We start from the raw sequence: 18,393 nt of genomic DNA, 5'->3' as shown, positions 1-18,393 counted from the left end.
GTATACAAACACTGTCTTTCGAAAAAAAAATGGCACCACAATACTGCCACATGAGAGATAACTCATAAGATGCAGGATGTCTGTGACAGACCATTGTGACATCAAACTTCCCTCAGTCACTACCAGTCATTACTGAGGCCTTACCCATTGGCTCTTCAGATACTGATGCATGGAGTAACACCCCCTGTGCGTCTCCAGAACATTGGATGAAGGAGACCTCTTCTGAGATCACCACCATACTTTGCTGACAATGATGGTCCTTAGGGGTAGTAGATAACCGGGATTCATCTCTGATCACAATGTGATGACATTCATCATCAGTCCATGCAGCCCTGCCGCAGCAGCTCCTTATCCTTCATAGTGATCACTCAATGTCTAACACCGTATGTGCCCCATATATACCCTACCAGATCACATAAATAACGCTAATTGTGAACAAAACTGTTGCACTCTGGTGGCCTTTATAGCTATCACTGAGCATTGCAACACTAAACTATTTCATAAACCTGAATGGCATGTATATGTATGAATATATATTGCTAGTGACCATGTCCTGGGTGTTTCACTTTTTTTGCGAGATATTGTATTTTATACCCATAGCTCTATAGGCTAATATCACCAGAGCACACATTCTTCACTCTTGCTATTTTCTGATCTCAGCCTTTGCTAGTGCTTGCCCCACATCTATCTACACCCCTGGCCCCATGATCCTAACTTCACTCATCCTACACTCACACTTCCTGCTCCACAGAATTCCCTTCCCTTTGCTCTAACTTCCCTTTCCATTTCACTCCTCTGTGGCACTACATGCTGTGCAAAGCTCATACAGCCTGCGGCCAGAACAAGGTAATCAGTGTAATTTTTCTACGCTCTGTCCTTATGACAACAGAGACAAACTATGCAAAGCACGCTAGCATCCTTTCCTTCAAGACAACACAATAATACATAACTATAAACATAAACACAGTGGACTGATCTTTTGAAGTTAGCCAGTGAGTGGTAGTGCCCTATGCACTATTTACCTGTGAGGAGAAAAAGAAACCACATATATTACTAGGCAACCATTTTAAGTGAGAAAACCATGCATAACTCTTCTCAGATACAATATTTTCTTTATAAGCTGATGATAAAGCACTTATTTTCTGACACAAAAAGTAAGAATAATTAAATAAATAAGTAAAGGAAGGAAGGAAGGAGAGGGAAAAATGAAAGGATGTGGGTTTTTCATTTTTCCCTCTCCTTCCTTCCTTCCTGACGAAGCAACTGCCAGTTGCGAAAGCTCGTAATTCTGTGTGTGTGTTTGTGTATTTTGTTCATGTGCCTGTCTGCCGGTGCTTTCCCGCTTGGTAAGTCTTGGAATCTTTGTTTTTAATATATTTTTCCCACGTGGAAGTTTCTTTCTGTTTTATTTAAATAAATAAGTAGTAATATAAGTAGACTAACATCTAATTGTTGCAAAATCTGCAAGTAGTCAATGAACTTGCTAATTATTCTTTCTGTAATATGTTCAACATTCATCTGCCACAAACTCATGTTTCTGAATACTAAATTAATAAAAATTCAATATCACAGTTATGAACAGACATTTTGGTTTATTCAGGCAGGTATGTTGTTACTTACCCCAGTGATATAGTGTTAATCTTAATCTTTGTATTGGAAACTAGACTTAAAACATCTTTCACATCTTCTCCTGGTACAGTGTTCCTTCCATCACTAATAATAATAACAGTACTGCCTTTATCATCAGCTCCTAACATCTGAAATTAAATGAAATGATGTAATACGGATTTCCAGAAGTACACTCTGTTCATTTAGTATAAAGGCTGACATTAATTCCTCATATATTCCTTTCTCCAAAAGCTAACAAGATTTTTTCATGCTTCAGAAAGTCTAATATGAAACTTGCTAACAATCTGGCTTTTAGCATGAATAATATTGGCAAACAAAAGAAACAGGTAAGTAATCTTTTCATACTTTATTCACATAACCAACCAACAAACAGATAAATCAAAGGATAGCAAGGACAAAAGTTCCTCCATAAAAATAATTCCATTCTGCAACCATAGTGTTGTAACTGTGACTGGGATGGTTGCGGGATTGAAATGACAGAAATTGAGGCTCGAACCATGGAGAGGACAGACGCAACCAATGGAGGACAGAATGAACAACAACAAGATCGAACAATTGAGTCAAAGGAAACCTAACAAACACGTCCACTTGTACACAGAACAAGAACGTAAGTAAGCTGTCTAACACAAGGCGATGTGTCCACAGATGTACACGAGATTAGACTGGCTGGCTAAGCGAAAGGCAGGTGCTTAAGTAGTCTATCGGGGGTGCCGCTATTGGTCGTTGGAACCATGAGTTTCACTGTGGCACCCTCACACTAAAAGCGGGCCAGGAGGCGGGTGCCGCCACAGCTTATGGAGTGATGGTGGAGAGACCTCTATGGGTCTTCGACATCCATGACGTCTGGAGGGGATTAAAATACGGCGGCACGCGGTACCAGACAGTGATCATCTCCTACTGCATCATCCACTTGTTATTTACAAATGTCTGTCACTACACCAGCCCCTCCCATCTTTCTATTAGAATCTGCTGCCCCAGGTGTGTTGGCATATTTGTGCTTGATACAACAGCCAGCCCTAGTGATGAAAGCCTACTGTTGCTATGTCAGAATGTCTTCCTTCTGTTCTGAGGTTTCTTCCACTGAGTGACTATCTCTTCCACTTGACACTGTCGATTAATCAATGTTGATAGGTATATATGAAGACAGTAACTGTTCTCAAAAAAACAGATACTGCAGATCACCGTGCAGCTTTTCCCTGGAATAAATGATGATCAACTGAAACCCTCAGCTGCCGACAGGTGTTGTTGACATACCTCAATGTGGACAGCTGAAAATGTGTGCCCTGACTGGGACTCGAATCCAGGATCTCTTGCTTACATGGCAGACGCTCTATCCATCTGAGCCACCAAGGACACAGATGAGTAGCGCGACTGTAGGGACTTATCGCTTGCACGCTTCTCGTGAGACTCACATTCCCAACTGTCCACAATTATACCTATGTAATGTACCTTATAGACATTTGCCCATTCACTCATTACTTGCGCATGCTGAGGGTGTTGATAGGTATGTCTGCCTGTTCACATAGTACAGTTCACTCCATGTACTAGTATCACAGCTTCAACCATTCAACTGTTACTGTCTCTTGCTTCCCACTTATGTCTAACATAAAGGTACTGTTTCCTTTTGTCAACATTTTATAAGGACCCTTGTAAGATGGCTATAGTGGCGGTTGCACAATGTTATCATAGAGTCACACGAAGGGGCATGTTTGCAAGTCCGTATGTAGAAAACTCCCGTTAGGTGGTACTGCTTGTAACTGTCTTAAACACTTGTTGAGCTGCCTGACAAATTCTACGCTCAGCTATTGTGCAGCTGAGGGTATTGTTGCCATTATTATTTCTCCAAAGACATGCAACCTTTTGCCATATACTAACTGTGGTGGTGACTTGGTATATCTTCCTTCACTACTGTATACAAGCCTAATAATACTAGAGGCAACCCTTCAGTTGTTGTTGTCTTGTGGCACATATGCACTATCTTTAACATCCAGTGAAACCTTTCCACTATTCCATAACTTGCTGGATGGTAACTGATTGCACATAGATGGTTGCAGCTATAGATGTTTGTTACTTCCATGAACAGTTGTGATGTGAATTAATGACCCCTATTTGTTGTCATCAAGTGTCAGCTTGAATCACCTCCATAGTGGTTTGATGCGGTGATGCAGAAGGTGTGGGTAGCTCTTCCTTTACATTGGCTCCTGCCTCTTGCATGTCTTGTTCTGACATTGCCTCAGAGAAGAAAGGTATGTTACCTATTTCAAATTTTTTACCTTGTTTCAACAGGTTCACACTTTAGTCAATAACATTAGCAAATGAAAGAAACAGAAAAGTAATCATTTCATACTGTATTCACTTAATACCAAACAACTAAGATAAATCAAATAATAACAGGGAAAAAAGTTCTGTCATAGTAATAATTCCATGCTTCAACCAGTGACCATCTTCTTCAGGATCATCCACTTGTCATTCACACTCATCCATCACTACAGACAGTTTTATTATTCTTTTGTTCTCAGCAGTAATGATAGTGTGTTTTCTGACAGAATAAAAAAATAAAAAAACACACCGCAGACTTCAACTGAAAGAAAAAAGAATCAATACACTAGCAGACTTAGTTAGATAGTTAGCTGGTTGCATGTTCCATTGATCACTTGCATGGTATGGTAGCCGTTATGATGTGGAATGTGTCAAGTGCACAAGCAATGCACATATGAAACCATATACACTCCTGGAAATGGAAAAAAGAACACATTGACACCAGTGTGTCAGACCCACCATACTTGCTCCGGACACTGCGAGATGGCTGTACAAGCAATGATCACACGCACGGCACAGCGGACACAAAAGGAACCGCGGTGTTGGCCGTTGAATGGCGCTAGCTGCGCAGCATTTGTGCACCGCCGCCGTCAGTGTCAGCCAGTTTGCCGTGGCATACAGAGCTCCATCGCAGTCTTTAACACTGGTAGCATGCCGCAACAGCGTGGACGTGAACCGTATGTGCAGTTGACGGACTTTGAGCGAGGGCGTATAGTGGGCATGCGGGAGGCCGGGTGAATGTACCGCTGAATTGCTCAACACGTGGGGCGTGAGGTCTCCACAGTACATCGATGTTGTCGCCAGTGGTCGGCGGAAGGTGCACGTGCCCGTCGACCTGGAACTGGACCGCAGCGACGCACGGATGCACGCCAAGACCGCAGGATCCTACGCAGTGCCATAGGGGACCACACCGCCACTTCCCAGCAAATTAGGGACACTGTTGCTCCTGGGGTATCGGCGAGGACCATTCGCAACCATCTCCATGAAGCTGGGCTACAGTCCCGCACACCGTTAGGCCGTCTTCCGCTCACGCCCCAACATCGTGCAGCCCGCCTCCAGTGGTGTCGCGGCAGGCGTGAATGGAGGGACGAATGGAGACGTGTCGTCTTCAGCGATGAGAGTCGCTTCTGCCTTGGTGCCAATGATAGACGTATGCGTGTTTGGCGCTGTGCAGGTGAGCGCCACAATCAGGACTGCATACGACCGAGGCACACAGGGCCAACACCAGGCATCATGGTGTGGGGAGCGATCTCCTACACTGGCCATACACCTCTGGTGATCCTCGAGAGGACACTGAATAGTGCACGGTACATCCAAACCATCATCGAACCCATTGTTCTACCATTCCTAGACCGGCAAGGGAACTTGCTGTTCCAACAGGACAATGCACGTCCGCATGTATCCCGTGCCACCCAACGTGCTCTAGAAGGTGTAAGTCAACTACCCTGGCCAGCAAGAACTCCGGATCTGTCCCCCATTGAGCATGTTTGGGACTGGATGAAGCGTCGTCTCACGCGGTCTGCACGTCCAGCATGAACGCTGGTCCAACTGAGGCGCCAGGTGGAAATGGCATGGCAAGCCGTTCCACAGGACTACATCCAGCATCTCTACGATCGTCTCCATGGGAGAATAGCAGCCTGCATTGCTGCGAAAGGTGGATATACACTGTACTAGTGCCGACATTGTGCATGCTCTGTTGCCTGTGTCTATGTGCCTGTGTTTCTGTCAGTGTGATCATGTGATGTATCTGACCCCAGGAATGTGTCAATAAAGTTTCGCCTTCCTGGGTCAATGAATTCACGGTATTCTTATTTCAATTTCCAGGAGTATATATATATATATATATATATATAGAAAATATGTCTGCTTGTGTCTGTGTATGTGCGGATGGATATGTGTGTGTGTGTGCGAGTGTACACCTGTCCTTTTTTTTCCCCTAAGGGAAGTCTTTCCGCTCCCGGGATTGGAATGACTCCTTACCCTCTCCCTTAAAACCCACATCCTTTCATTTTTCCCTCTCCTTCCCTCTTTCCTGACGAAGCAACTGCCAGTTGCGAAAGCTCGTAATTCTGTGTGTGTGTTTGTGTGTTTTGTTCATGTGCCTGTCTGCCGGCGCTTTCCCGCTTGGTAAGTCTTGGAATCTTTGTTTTTAATATATATAGTTAAAGATTAATATTTCCATTATTTACCCCATTTCCTTAAATGACACAAAATGCATATACTATATTTATAGATTTATTTATTCCTATTCAAGAATTCATAGATGGTATAGAAGGAGTTGTCAAGGAGATATGATCTCAATTTATTTTTGAAGCTATTACTGCTGTCTGTCAGACATTTGATTTCATCTGGTAATTTGTCAAAATTTTTATAGCATCATGTTTTATGCCTTTCTGTGCCAAAGATAGGTTGAGTAAAGGATAGCGTAAGTCTTTCTTCCTTCTGGTATTATAATCATGAATGTCACTGTTGTTTTTTAACTGGTCCATGTTGTTGGGAACAAATTTTGTTACTGAGTACATGTACTGTGAGGCTGTTGTAAGAACTCCCAATCTTTTAAAAAGATGCCTACAAGATGTGCAACTATGAACCTCACACATTATTCTAACTACTTTCTTTTGAGCAGTGAATACTTTTTGTCTAAATGTTGAGTTACCCCAACATATTATTTCGTAGGCCATCAGAGAGTGAAAGTATGCAAAGTATGTTAGCTTACTAATTTCTATATCCTCAAAATTGGCAACTATTCTGATTGCAAAAGTTGTTGGACCTAGAAAAGAAGATCCAAAATATGAATTTTCCAATTAAGATTCTCATCTATATGTAGACCCGAAAACTTAGTATGCTCTACCCTGTCTACTGACTTCTGTTGATGTGTTATATTTATTGAAGGAATTGTACTTTTTGCAGCAGAAAATTGGATGTACTGTGTTTTTTCAAAGTTTAGAGCAAGCCCATTGGCAGAAAACCAATTAATGACTTTTCCAAAGACCTTATTTGTATCATTTTCAATTGGAGTTTACTGGATTAATAATGGTGCTTGTACCATTAGCAAACAGTGTCAGTTCAGCTTCCTGTTTCAGATAGGAAGGGAGGTCATTAACATATATCAAGAACAGAAGGGGACCCACAATTGAACTCTGTAAAACACCTAATGTAATTTCACCCCAGTAGATAAAGTGGCAAACTTATTGAAATCACTTGACCTGTATAAGGAAACTTTTTACTTCCTATTCTGTAGGTATGACTTAAACCTTTCATATGATATTGCATTTATACCATAGAATTGTAATTTATGTAACATAATGTCATGTTTCACACAATCAAATGCTTTGGACAAGTCACAGAAAATTCCTATTGGTGACATTTTACTATTTAAAGACTATTATGTGGACAGTGAAATTGTGTATTGCTGTCTCAGTGGAACAGCATTTTTGAAATCCAAACTGTGATTTACTAAGTATCCCATTACTGTTGAGACGGCTAACCGGTCTTGAGTACATTACTTTCATGAAGATTTTTGAAAATGCTGTAAGCAAGGATACTGGCCTATAATTATTGACATCTGTGGTGTCCCCCTTTTTGTAGGTGTAGGCCATTAAGGGAGTCCTGAATAAAAACTAAACTGACTCATGGAGAACTGCCTTCCATAATCGAAAAATACTAATGCTTCCATCAATGTACTTGTGCACAAGAAGAAATTCGTTAATCAATGCCAATAGATTACTAGAAAAAATGCAGACATTCATTCATATGATACAAGAAATAAGGCCTGCTGAGAAATATACCACACAGACTGAGAGCTGTTGAAAAGGCCCTCAGTGCTCAGGTGTGCAATTTGTAAAGTGTCTTCCTGTGAGTCTACCGTACAGTATAAGAACAAAGACATTCCACAAATTTCTCAAGGATTGCTTAATGGAAAGAAATTATAATGTAGAGTATTTTATGTGTAAATAAATAGGAATATTTTTATTATCTGTATGTATGTATTTTATTCTGCCAAATATACTGTATGCATCATAAAATTTTGCAGGCCTTTTCTTTAGTCACCAGAGTTGAAAGATTATGTAGCTAACTTTAAGACTTAAAACTAAATCAAAAGAAAATGTACCAAACATTATTATCACATTTGCCAATTTGATGATTTATATTTTAAGACTTTAGGAAAGCTGAACTGTCCTACATTATAGGCACCATTGTACAAATGTGATAAAGTGGGATCAAATAAAAGTAAAAAGATCAATAAAATTATAACAACTGCAATCAGGCCTGACACAAAGTGTTTATGTGAGAAGTTTCAGCTTCTCACAGCATTATGATTCAAATAAGACCTTACACCCACATAAAAACTTAGTCATTCACTGTAGACGTTAAGAACATTAATACCTGGACAGCACATTTCACTGCACAGCCAATGCAGCACCCTCCTTCAGCAGTGATGGGAATGGCATCAAGAAATTTTGCCTTTAATCTTTCACTGACAGAAGATACATTAATCAGTGGATGGGCAAAATCACTGCAGACATAACAAAACATTACATTTATTGACAAAATAAAATTTACTACTTACTTGCATATTAATCTCTGAATTGATAATGTAAAGACTAAGTCCTGGAAGCCTTATATTCCCAAGGAGAACAAAACAATATATAGGCTAATTGAGACATCCACAATACTAACAAATAAAATTATGTTAATTAATTAGATCTACACTTTCTTGCATGCTGCATATTATTAAATACAATGGAATTTTAGTTTCACATGCTCTACTTTGCCAAATTTGATAGCAGTGAAACTTCTGGGGGTAAACCAATGCATATGCTATAAGGATTGGCTCATGGGAAATGGAGGTCACATACTTGTCTTGGTAGACAAGAAACTCAAATCCTTTGAGATAAAAATTCAAGCTGCATATGTGTCAGCTTGCGCAATCCAACAATTAATTAGAATATTTATGGCTTTGTAACTGGCAAAATGATACTAAATGCCTTCTCTGAAAACAGCTAGTTCAGAATCCCATTTGTGGTGGATACCTAAAATAAGAAGAAAAATTTACATGTTCATCAAACTAGATAAAGAAGCAGTAGTGACGTATTCAGTGATGAACTTAAACTATTTAGCTCTTGACAGGAGCATTTAGAGAAAATGTGGTTCAAGTTTAGAAGAACAATTGGCCAAGCACTCAACTGATATATACTCAGTAGAACTGTTTGTGATTCCGCATGGTTTCAGTAACTGTTTGTTATTCTGCATAGTACACTGTCTCTGTACAGAACTTCTAAAGAAACTGTGATTACTGCTCAAAGGGTGCAAATCAGAGCATAGGAATATAGATAGAGAGATGTCAGATGAAACAAGTTAGACTGTCAAAAGGGCTATTCATCAATCCTTCAATGACTACTGTAGCAGAATCATATCAAAATATCCCTCACAAAATATGTGCATTCATATGTGAAGAGAAGGAAGAATGGCTGCCTAAATGCCATTGTGTGTGTGCCCTACAGGAATAATACATATAGCTTGTAGTTTATTCCTAGATTCTTCACTTAATATTGATTCTTGAAACTGTGTAAGAAGGCATGAGATAGTTGGCATCCATCTTCAAATATCTGCCAATTCAGGTTTTTTTCAGGATTAATCTATTGGGATGTACATGTAAGAATTCCAGACTCCTTTGAAAGACTTCTACAAGATGTATGGTTACCTGTTTCACACAGTATCCTTACATGTTGCTTTTTCTGAATAATTACTTTATTTACTTTAGATTCACTGTCTCATAAAATACTTCTCTTTGTTTATTTGAAACCCAGAAATCTTATACTATGTGACCACAAAGGTAAGGGACTGATGAAAAAATGTTAAATACATTTTTCACACATTACATTTGCAACCAGCTGAAGATTTTAAGTAATGGAGCAATAGCCTAACATTTATGTTAAGCAGCTAAATAGGCTAAAATATACATGAAAATTCAACACACATGTGGTTTCAAATACAACACTGGCTACAATACAGAAATGAAAATAGACTCAGCATCTATTGTAATATACTAAGACACAGAAGATACATGGTAATACCTCAATAGATCATGTTACATGTGAGTGCAAGCATATTATTTCTTATAGCTATATGAAACAATGACAAACAGAAATTTTGCCTATAATGGAAGGCAAGCATAGAAAGTAATAACAAGCACAGTGTACACAATATGTTTTAGGACTTGGTTTTCTTAAGATTTACATTTTGTGTTAGAGAGGACAAGGTCAATAGTTAATGCAAGTACTCATTGACAGATTAAAAAGCACATTTCATTAAAAAATCCTGAACTTTCTTCCTGAAGGTACTACTTTTATTTATAATTGATAGTGGTATTTGCTGAAAAGTAGGTTGCCCACAATTCTCATCCCATTGTGACTTCTGCTTAATCTTTGACTCGCCAGATGAATGTATGCCTTTATTCTTGAGTGCACAAACAAATGATAAACAGTTATTGTTATTTTTATATCACATGATTGCCTGAGAATTCTGAACATGTAGCACAGAATGCCAAGCTTGTTTAGCAGTTTTGTTCTATGATGGTCCCACTGGACTGAACTGTCAATCCATACTCCCAAAAACTTTATTTCCAATGCTAGTTCAACTTCTCTGCCTTCAATTTGCAAAGGCTCCATGTAGACAGGATGATTTTGAGATAGGGTTGTAAAGGGACAACCTCCTCTAGCATTACTTGTCCTCAACAGTAGGAGTTGATACCAGTAATATTTTTCGAATTTTGGACAGGTCAATATTGTGTCAGCTGTTTTTCTGTAAAAATTCATATAATTTTATCACAGTTTGTGATATTTCATGCTAAAACTCATGAAAAGGAATTACTTTATTTTCATCGTTACAATGAATGTACACTTAATTTTTTTTATAAACATGTGAAATTATGAAATATGTGACATAATTAAATTTTCTATTATTAATTACGCAATCTAGTACTGTTTATTATGTTTATTTTTGGATTCATTTATAAAATGATAATCTAAACTAACATAAATTCATTTGCGAAGAAAAATTGTAAACCGTTTGGAGTACTGTTATTAGTGCAGAGTGACGAAGTAGTAAGCATGCCTCGGATGTGATCAAATGTATTTTTGTATTTTGGACAAACTATGTGATTTTGGCTTTGTTGATATGAAAATTCAAAAAAACAGTGTGATATAGCAAAATGTGTAGATTAATTTGAACCATGAGAAGCTAAAATGTGAGAATTTCAGCTTCAATAATCAGACCCCTAGGCATGAAGAACTGGAACCAACTGTGTGAAAAATGAGAGGTAAAAGTTTATTGTAAATCTTATTACTCTGGAATCTTCTAAAAACACTTTACCCTAGTGGACATTAGCAATGAGGAAGGGAGAGGTAAATAACAGGCACAAGCATAGAGATGTCTTGTTTATGTTTATTGCAGTAGAGCCATGAGAGAAGTCTTTCAGTTGCATTCTAATGATCGAGATTGCTGTCCACTTCGTGTGTGCTGAATGTGTTTGTTATTATCATGGTTGTTGAAGTGTTCATGTCTCAGCCACCAGAAGCACTGTGTTTCAGCACTGACAATTTTTATTTACTCTTTGACTTGATGATGCAACCTTCTTTGAATTCAATGATTCAAAGTGCCAAAATAGAGTGTTCCAAAGGCACACTTCAGCCACACCCTGAACTGGATGCACCCCCTGTGTTAGTGGTAGATGTAAGTCATATTTCTACTGGTGCAGCATTGCTATGATTACACAATAGCACATGGCAGCCTCTTACTTTCTGTTTGTATAAACTGTCACCATCACAGCAAAATTGGAGCATGTGAAATTGAGAATGTCTTGCATTTGTTAGGCAATCAAGTAGTTTTGCCCACAATTAGAAGCCAGAGAGTTCATAAGTCAGTCACCTATGCCTTTCAACAAAACAACAACTGATCACCACATCAATCCATACATTTGGAATTTATCAAGCAGCTCAATACTGATATCAAGCATATTTCAGGCATTGACAATGTGGTAGCTGAATGTCTTTCTCATGTCTGCAGTGTGTCAAGCACAACTGATTTTGCAGACAACTTTCCAAGGCATAACATACACACCAAAAGCTCCATAACCCCCCCCCCCCCCCCCTCCTAGTGACGCTTAGAGTTACAATTGATTGAAGTTTTTGGTGCAGAAGTTGAGTTAATCGGCAATATCTCGAATTGGAAGTCTTGTCCAGCTACATTACCAACTACATTCCACCATGCACTTTCAACAACTTGCGTAACTTTTGCCAGCCAGGCATCAGATCATCATTTGCTGGTCTCAAAATAATCTGTTCAGCCTTGAATGGAAAAAGATGTTGTGAATGAAGTTGTGGGTAGTATGTATCCTGTGTCAACACTGCAAACAGTCCTGCCACATGCGTGCACCAGTGGGAGACTTTCCTGATACAACTTCATGATTTACATATGTACATTTCAACATTGTAGGCCCAAGACCTGATTCAAATGGTCAGCACTATTTTCTAACAATGGCTGATCTCTTCACCTACTGGCAGGTAGCAGTGCCAGCATTTCAGTGGGAACTCTTGCCTTTGCTTTTGTGTCAAGTTGGATATCTCATTTTGGTTGCCCATTACATGTCACAACAGACCACAGTTGCCAATTTGCAGCTGACAATTTGAATATATTCACCAAACTTACCAAATTCTGTGGCACTGTTCATGACAAAGCTATGAGTTACCACCTGGCAGGCAATTCCATGATCAAATATTGATATCGTGCACCAAAAGCAGCACTAATGGGTCATGAAACTATCTGGATGACAGCTCCACTGCTGATCCTACTTGATATCCAAAAACATGCGAATTCTCTGCAGCCTTTTGATCAAGACCAGCCAGACTTCATTCATCAGTTGAGAGAACATACAGCATGGATTCACTCCCACAAAGTCGTTTTGAGACACTGTACAACACTCAGATACGTGCATTGCAACTTGAAAACAAGCATGCATGTAATACTACATACAGATGGTGTTAAGCTCTTACTTCAGCCACCTTACAGAGGTCCACACCACATCTTACAAAGAGGATCATGAACACTGGACTTATGGTAAATGACACACTCTTTACAGTTTCTATCAACAAAGTCAAATCAGCATGGTGTGTTCCAAAAATGTACTGCCAGCCGATGCACAATGGAACCAGCCTATCTGTAAACATCAGCATCACCCAATGCAAATCCAGTTTCATAACAAACAAGATCTGAACAATGTGTACATTTCCCTGCATATTTTTTTGGACAACAGACCCTTGAGAGGGCTGATGTAGTGATCAAGATTGTCATCTGATGCATTTGCACTGTGTGTGTTTGTTTATGGTGTGAGTGTTGAAGTGTTTACATGCCAACTGCTGGGGGCACAGTGTATCAACACTGACACTTTCTGTTTATTCTCTGACTTCAGAGTGCAACCTTCTGCGATAGTTATGGATGATTCCTCGAAAGACTTGAAAGACGTAGTTCTACTCACATGTAAAGCTGCTTTTAAGTTGTTTTTCCTAACAAGATATTTTCTTTCTGTGTAGTGTTAAATAAAGATATTTTTATGTGGTGTGCAAGAGTTATATTTTATGTACCAGCCTGGATGAATATCATGACACAAAAAATTAAGCTTTTCGGACAGCCCATACCTAGCCTTTCTGAAAGTGTCATTAATTTTGAGCTTCAGTTGCAGAGCTGAGTCCAAATGGAAGAGCAAGTTTGCATCATCTGCAAACAACATGGGTGAAGTATTAGGGAGACTTAAAGGAAGGTGACTGCTAAAGAATAGGAAGAGGAGAGGGCCCAGCATCAAGACTTGTGTGACTCCCCAGCTTATCGGGCCTCTGTCAGCATAAACTTTTAGACATTCAGAGTTTGTGGTTGGTGGGATAAAATCTATACCAGTTATTTGCTGCAACTTCTGATGCAATATGATTCTAGCTTCTGAGTCAACAGTGAATGATTAAAAACATCAAAATCCTTCCTAGGATCAATGAAAAGTCCTGGTGGGAATTCCTTTTGACTAAAAGCTTTCAAGAATTTGGTCATTGAAACTGAAGAGCATTACAATCCTGGTTTTAAAAATCCAGATTAGTGTTTGGTCAATGATTTCATTTTACCTAGAAATGTTGTTATTTCATTGTATACGACTTTCTCCATTATAGCTGAGAGTATAGAGATAGAACGATAATTGTTTACATCATGACTGTCTACCTTTTTGAATATTGGAATTACCTTACCGACCTTTAATACTTTTGCTTACTGAGCTATTGATTATATTACATTGTGGTGTGATAATTTCAGTTACCTTCTTTCAGGGAGAGCGTAAGGGAACAATTGACAAGAATGGGGGAAAGAAATACTGTAGAAGAAGAATGGGTAGCTTTTTAGGGATAAAGTAGTGAAGGCAGCAGAGGATCAAGTAGGTAAAAAGAAAGGGCTAGTAGAAATCCTTGGGTAAAAGAAGAAATATTGAATTTAATTGATGAAAGGAGAAAATACACTCCTGGAAATTGAAATAAGAACACCGTGAATTCATTGTCCCAGGAAGGGGAAACTTTATTGACACATTCCTAGGGTCAGATACATCACATGATCACACTGACAGAACCACAGGCACATAGACACAGGCAACAGAGCATACACAATGTCGGCACTAGTACAGTGTATATCCACCTTTTGCAGCCATGCAGGTTGCTATTCTCCCATGGAGACGATCGTAGAGATGCTGGATGTAGTCCTGTGGAACGACTTGCCATGCCATTTCCACCTGGCGCCTCAGTTGGACCAGCGTTCGTGCTGGACGTGCAGACCGCGTGAGACGATGCTTCATCCAGTCCCAAACATGCTCATTGGGGGACAGATCCGGAGATCTTGCTGGCCAGGGTAGTTAACTTACACCTTCTAGAGCACTTTGGGTGGCACAGGATACATGTGGACGTGCATTGTCTTGTTGGAACAGCAAGTTCCCTTGCCGGTCTAGGAATGGTAGAACAATGGGTTCGATGACGGTTTGGATGTACCGTGCACTATTCAGTGTCCCCTCGACGATCACCAGAGGTGTACGGCCAGTGTAGGAGATCTCTCCCCACACCATGATGCCGGGTGTTGGCCCTGTGTGCCTCGGTCGTATGCAGTCCTGATTGTGGCACTCACCTGCACGGCGCCAAACACGCATACAACCATCATTGGCACCAAGGCAGAAGCGACTCTCATCGCTGAAGACGACACGTCTCCATTCGTCCCTCCATTCACGCCTGTCGCGACACCACTGGAGGCGGGCTGCACGATGTTGGGGCATGAGCGGAAGAAGGCCTAACGGTGTGCGGGACCATAGCCCAGCTTCATGGAGACGGTTGCGAATGGTCCTCAACGATACCCCAGGAGCAACAGTGTCCCTAATTTGCTGGGAAGTGGCGGTGCGGTCCCCTACGGCACTGTGTAGGATCCTACGGTCTTGGTGTGCATCCGTGCGTCGCTGCGGTCCGGTCCCATGCCGACGGGCACGTGCACCTTCTTCCGACCACTGGCGACAACATCGATGTACTGTGGAGACCTCACGCCCCACGTGTTGAGCAATTCGGCGGTACGTCCACCCGGCCTTCCGCATGCCCACTATACACCCTCGCTCCAAGTCCGTCAACTGCACATAAGGTTCACATCCACGCTGTCGCAGCATGATACCAGTGTTAAAGACTGCGATGGAGCTCCGTACGCCACGGCAAACTGGCTGACACTGATGGCGGCGATGCACAAATGCTGCGCAGCTAGCGCCATTCGACGGCCAACACCGCGGTTCCTGGTGTGTCTGCTGTTCCGTGCGTGTGATCATTGCTTGTACAGCCCTCTGGCAGTGTCCAGAGCAAGTATGGTGGGTCTGACACACTGGTGTCAATGTGTTCTTTTTTCCATTTCCAGAAGTGTATAAAAATGCAGTAAATGAAGCAGGCAAAAAGGAATATAAATGTCTCAAAAATGAGATCAACAGAAAGTGCAAATTGGCTAAGCAGGGATGGCTAGAGGACTAATGTAAGGACGTAGAGGCTTATCTCATTAGGGGTGAGACAGATACTGCTTACAGGAAAATTAAAGAGACCTTTGGAGATAAGAGAACCAATTGTATGAACATCAAGAGCTCAGATGGAAATCCAGTTCTAATCAAAGAAGGGAAAGCAGAAAGGCGGAAGGAGTATATGGAGGGTGCTATACATGGGTGATGTACTTGAGGACAATCTTATGGAAATGGAAGAGGATGTGGATGAAGATGAAATTGGAGATATGATACTGCGTGAGGAGTTTGACAGAGCACTGAAAATACAGTACAAAAGCAGTCCCTGACCAACTAGAACTAAAAATGCAAAATAATAAAAGTCACTTCCATGATTAAAGGGAGAAAATTGAATGTGACAAACACAGGCTTCAATGACACAGTAATAGTCAGGCTACGGATGAAGGTATAAGTCTCAGATTTCTTTCCAGATAAACCTCAATTATAGTTTGTCATGCTAGATCTGGTGCTTGTGCAGAGCAGTGTGACCAACAAGCAAATGAAATTTGCATGACTGTCAGCCAACAGTCTCAATGCTAGAGCAGCAACTATAGCATCAGACGTAATACTGAGATCTACAATATTGACACCTAATGACAATGCTGATCAGTCAGCTGTGCAAGCCAGTGGAACAATGTTTACAGCAAGTCATACATAGCGAACACAAGGTAGATGGAAAATCTTTGGAATTCAGGCACCACTTATGAGGAATTGTAAGGGAATACGAGTTATCAGATACAATGTTGTGGCAGGTATGGACACTGAAATTTCCTGTAATGGTAAAAGTGGCTGTAGACACATATCAAGGAACAGATGTAACTTTGTCAATAGCAGTAGCTGAAGCACACCGTAGTATTAACATGCGTGATCTTTGATTGCTTAATTTTCCTTGCAATTGAGCTGTAATTCCACTGCCTAAATAATTCTTTCCAAGGTCAATGAGATGAAGTCCATGGTGTGTGCAAAATCATCCAGTGGTATTTCAATACACAAAACAAACATTATTTAATCATTTCCAGACTTCAGAGGGATACGTGTTTGAGCTTTTAACTTCTTGATTTACATAGAATTCATTCATAAGGATATAAAGATGTGGTATGTTAACAAAAACTACAGTCATATGTTCATCTTCTTCTACATAATTTTAGTTCATGGGACACTTTATTCATCTCATTTTTGTACACATCATTTGAACCACTCATCAGAACAAAAATATCATGATTTCATTAAATTTGACTCAACCATATTCCTTCAGGCACAAGATAACAGGCACTGAAAATATGCAAAATAAGCCAATAGTTTTATCCTTTGGCCAGCATAGTGAGAGACATTTCTAAGGGAAAAAAGTATTCTCATTCGCCATCTATAATAACATCATTACTCATAGGATGTTAAACCATATTCTTCCTTCTCCTTCTGTTATCTCATTTCAGTATTTCTATTCAAAAGGTTTCATGACAACAATGATGGTGAAAAAGCTGACAAACTTTTACACAGTATCGATTCAGTTTGCTTGTGCAGTGGACTGAAACAGTTGATGCCTTGAGGTATTGCACCTCAAGTAGAAAAGACTGGCCTTTGTTGAAAAAGATTTGGAGATGTTAAACCATCAGACTGCATGAAAGAGGCTGTTACTGACAAGCAAGTGACAAACATTGTGTGCACCTCTAGAACTTCTCAGATTTTATCACATACAATTAAGGTCAAAGAAGAATTGAAATCTCTCAAACTAGCTTGTAAATCTGAGTCAGACTACTCTAGACCATTCAGCAGTGAGGAAGTAATGACAGCTCTCAAAGAAATAGTTCAAATGGCTCTGAGCACTATGGGACTTAACTTCTGAGGTCATCAGTTTCCCAGAACTTAGAACTACTTAAACCTAAGGACATCACACACATCCATGCTTGAGGCAGGATTCAAACCTGCGACCGGAGTGGTCGAGCGGTTCCGGACTGAAGTGCCTAGAACTGCTCTTCCACAGCGGCTGGCTCAAAGAAATGGTGATGATAATGATTTTGATGGCGTCCATTCAGAATTTTTAATTGGGTAAAAAAATTGGGTAGCAACGTTCTTTAATGATATTCTCCTAAACATAACCAATAATTTGAAAACAGCAAAAATCATAGATATCAGAAAACCAAGTACACCAAATGACAAACTTTAAAGCTACTGACCCATTGCTTTAGTTAACACAGTATACAAACTTTTGGATAGAATTCAGTATAACAGATTCACCCATAAAATTTTCCAAAACCTGTCTGCTGAACACGCAGGATTCTGCCTGAACCAAAACTGCACTAACCAGGTTCTCTTATTACCAACTTTCACTGTAGAATGACTTTCAAACAAAG

The 18,393-nt window shown here is 40.1% G+C and overlaps 1 protein-coding gene across 1 annotated transcript in view; it reads right to left on the bottom strand.

Moving 5' to 3' along the window:
* Positions 1-18,393, bottom strand: part of LOC126268093 (calcium-activated chloride channel regulator 3A-1-like) — a 137,880-nt gene that overhangs the window by 111,808 nt on the left and 7,679 nt on the right. Inside the window, exons 3-4 of the mRNA XM_049973602.1 lie at positions 8,335-8,464; positions 1,621-1,757 (exon numbers count right to left, since the gene is read on the bottom strand). Of these exons, the coding sequence (XP_049829559.1) occupies positions 1,621-1,757; positions 8,335-8,464 (267 nt within the window). The remainder of the gene's footprint in view (positions 1-1,620; positions 1,758-8,334; positions 8,465-18,393) is intronic.

Source organism: Schistocerca gregaria, chromosome 4, assembly GCF_023897955.1.
Source record: "Schistocerca gregaria isolate iqSchGreg1 chromosome 4, iqSchGreg1.2, whole genome shotgun sequence".
Classification (NCBI taxonomy): Eukaryota; Metazoa; Arthropoda; class Insecta; order Orthoptera; family Acrididae; genus Schistocerca; species Schistocerca gregaria.
This window is presented reverse-complemented; position numbering and strand designations above follow the sequence as displayed.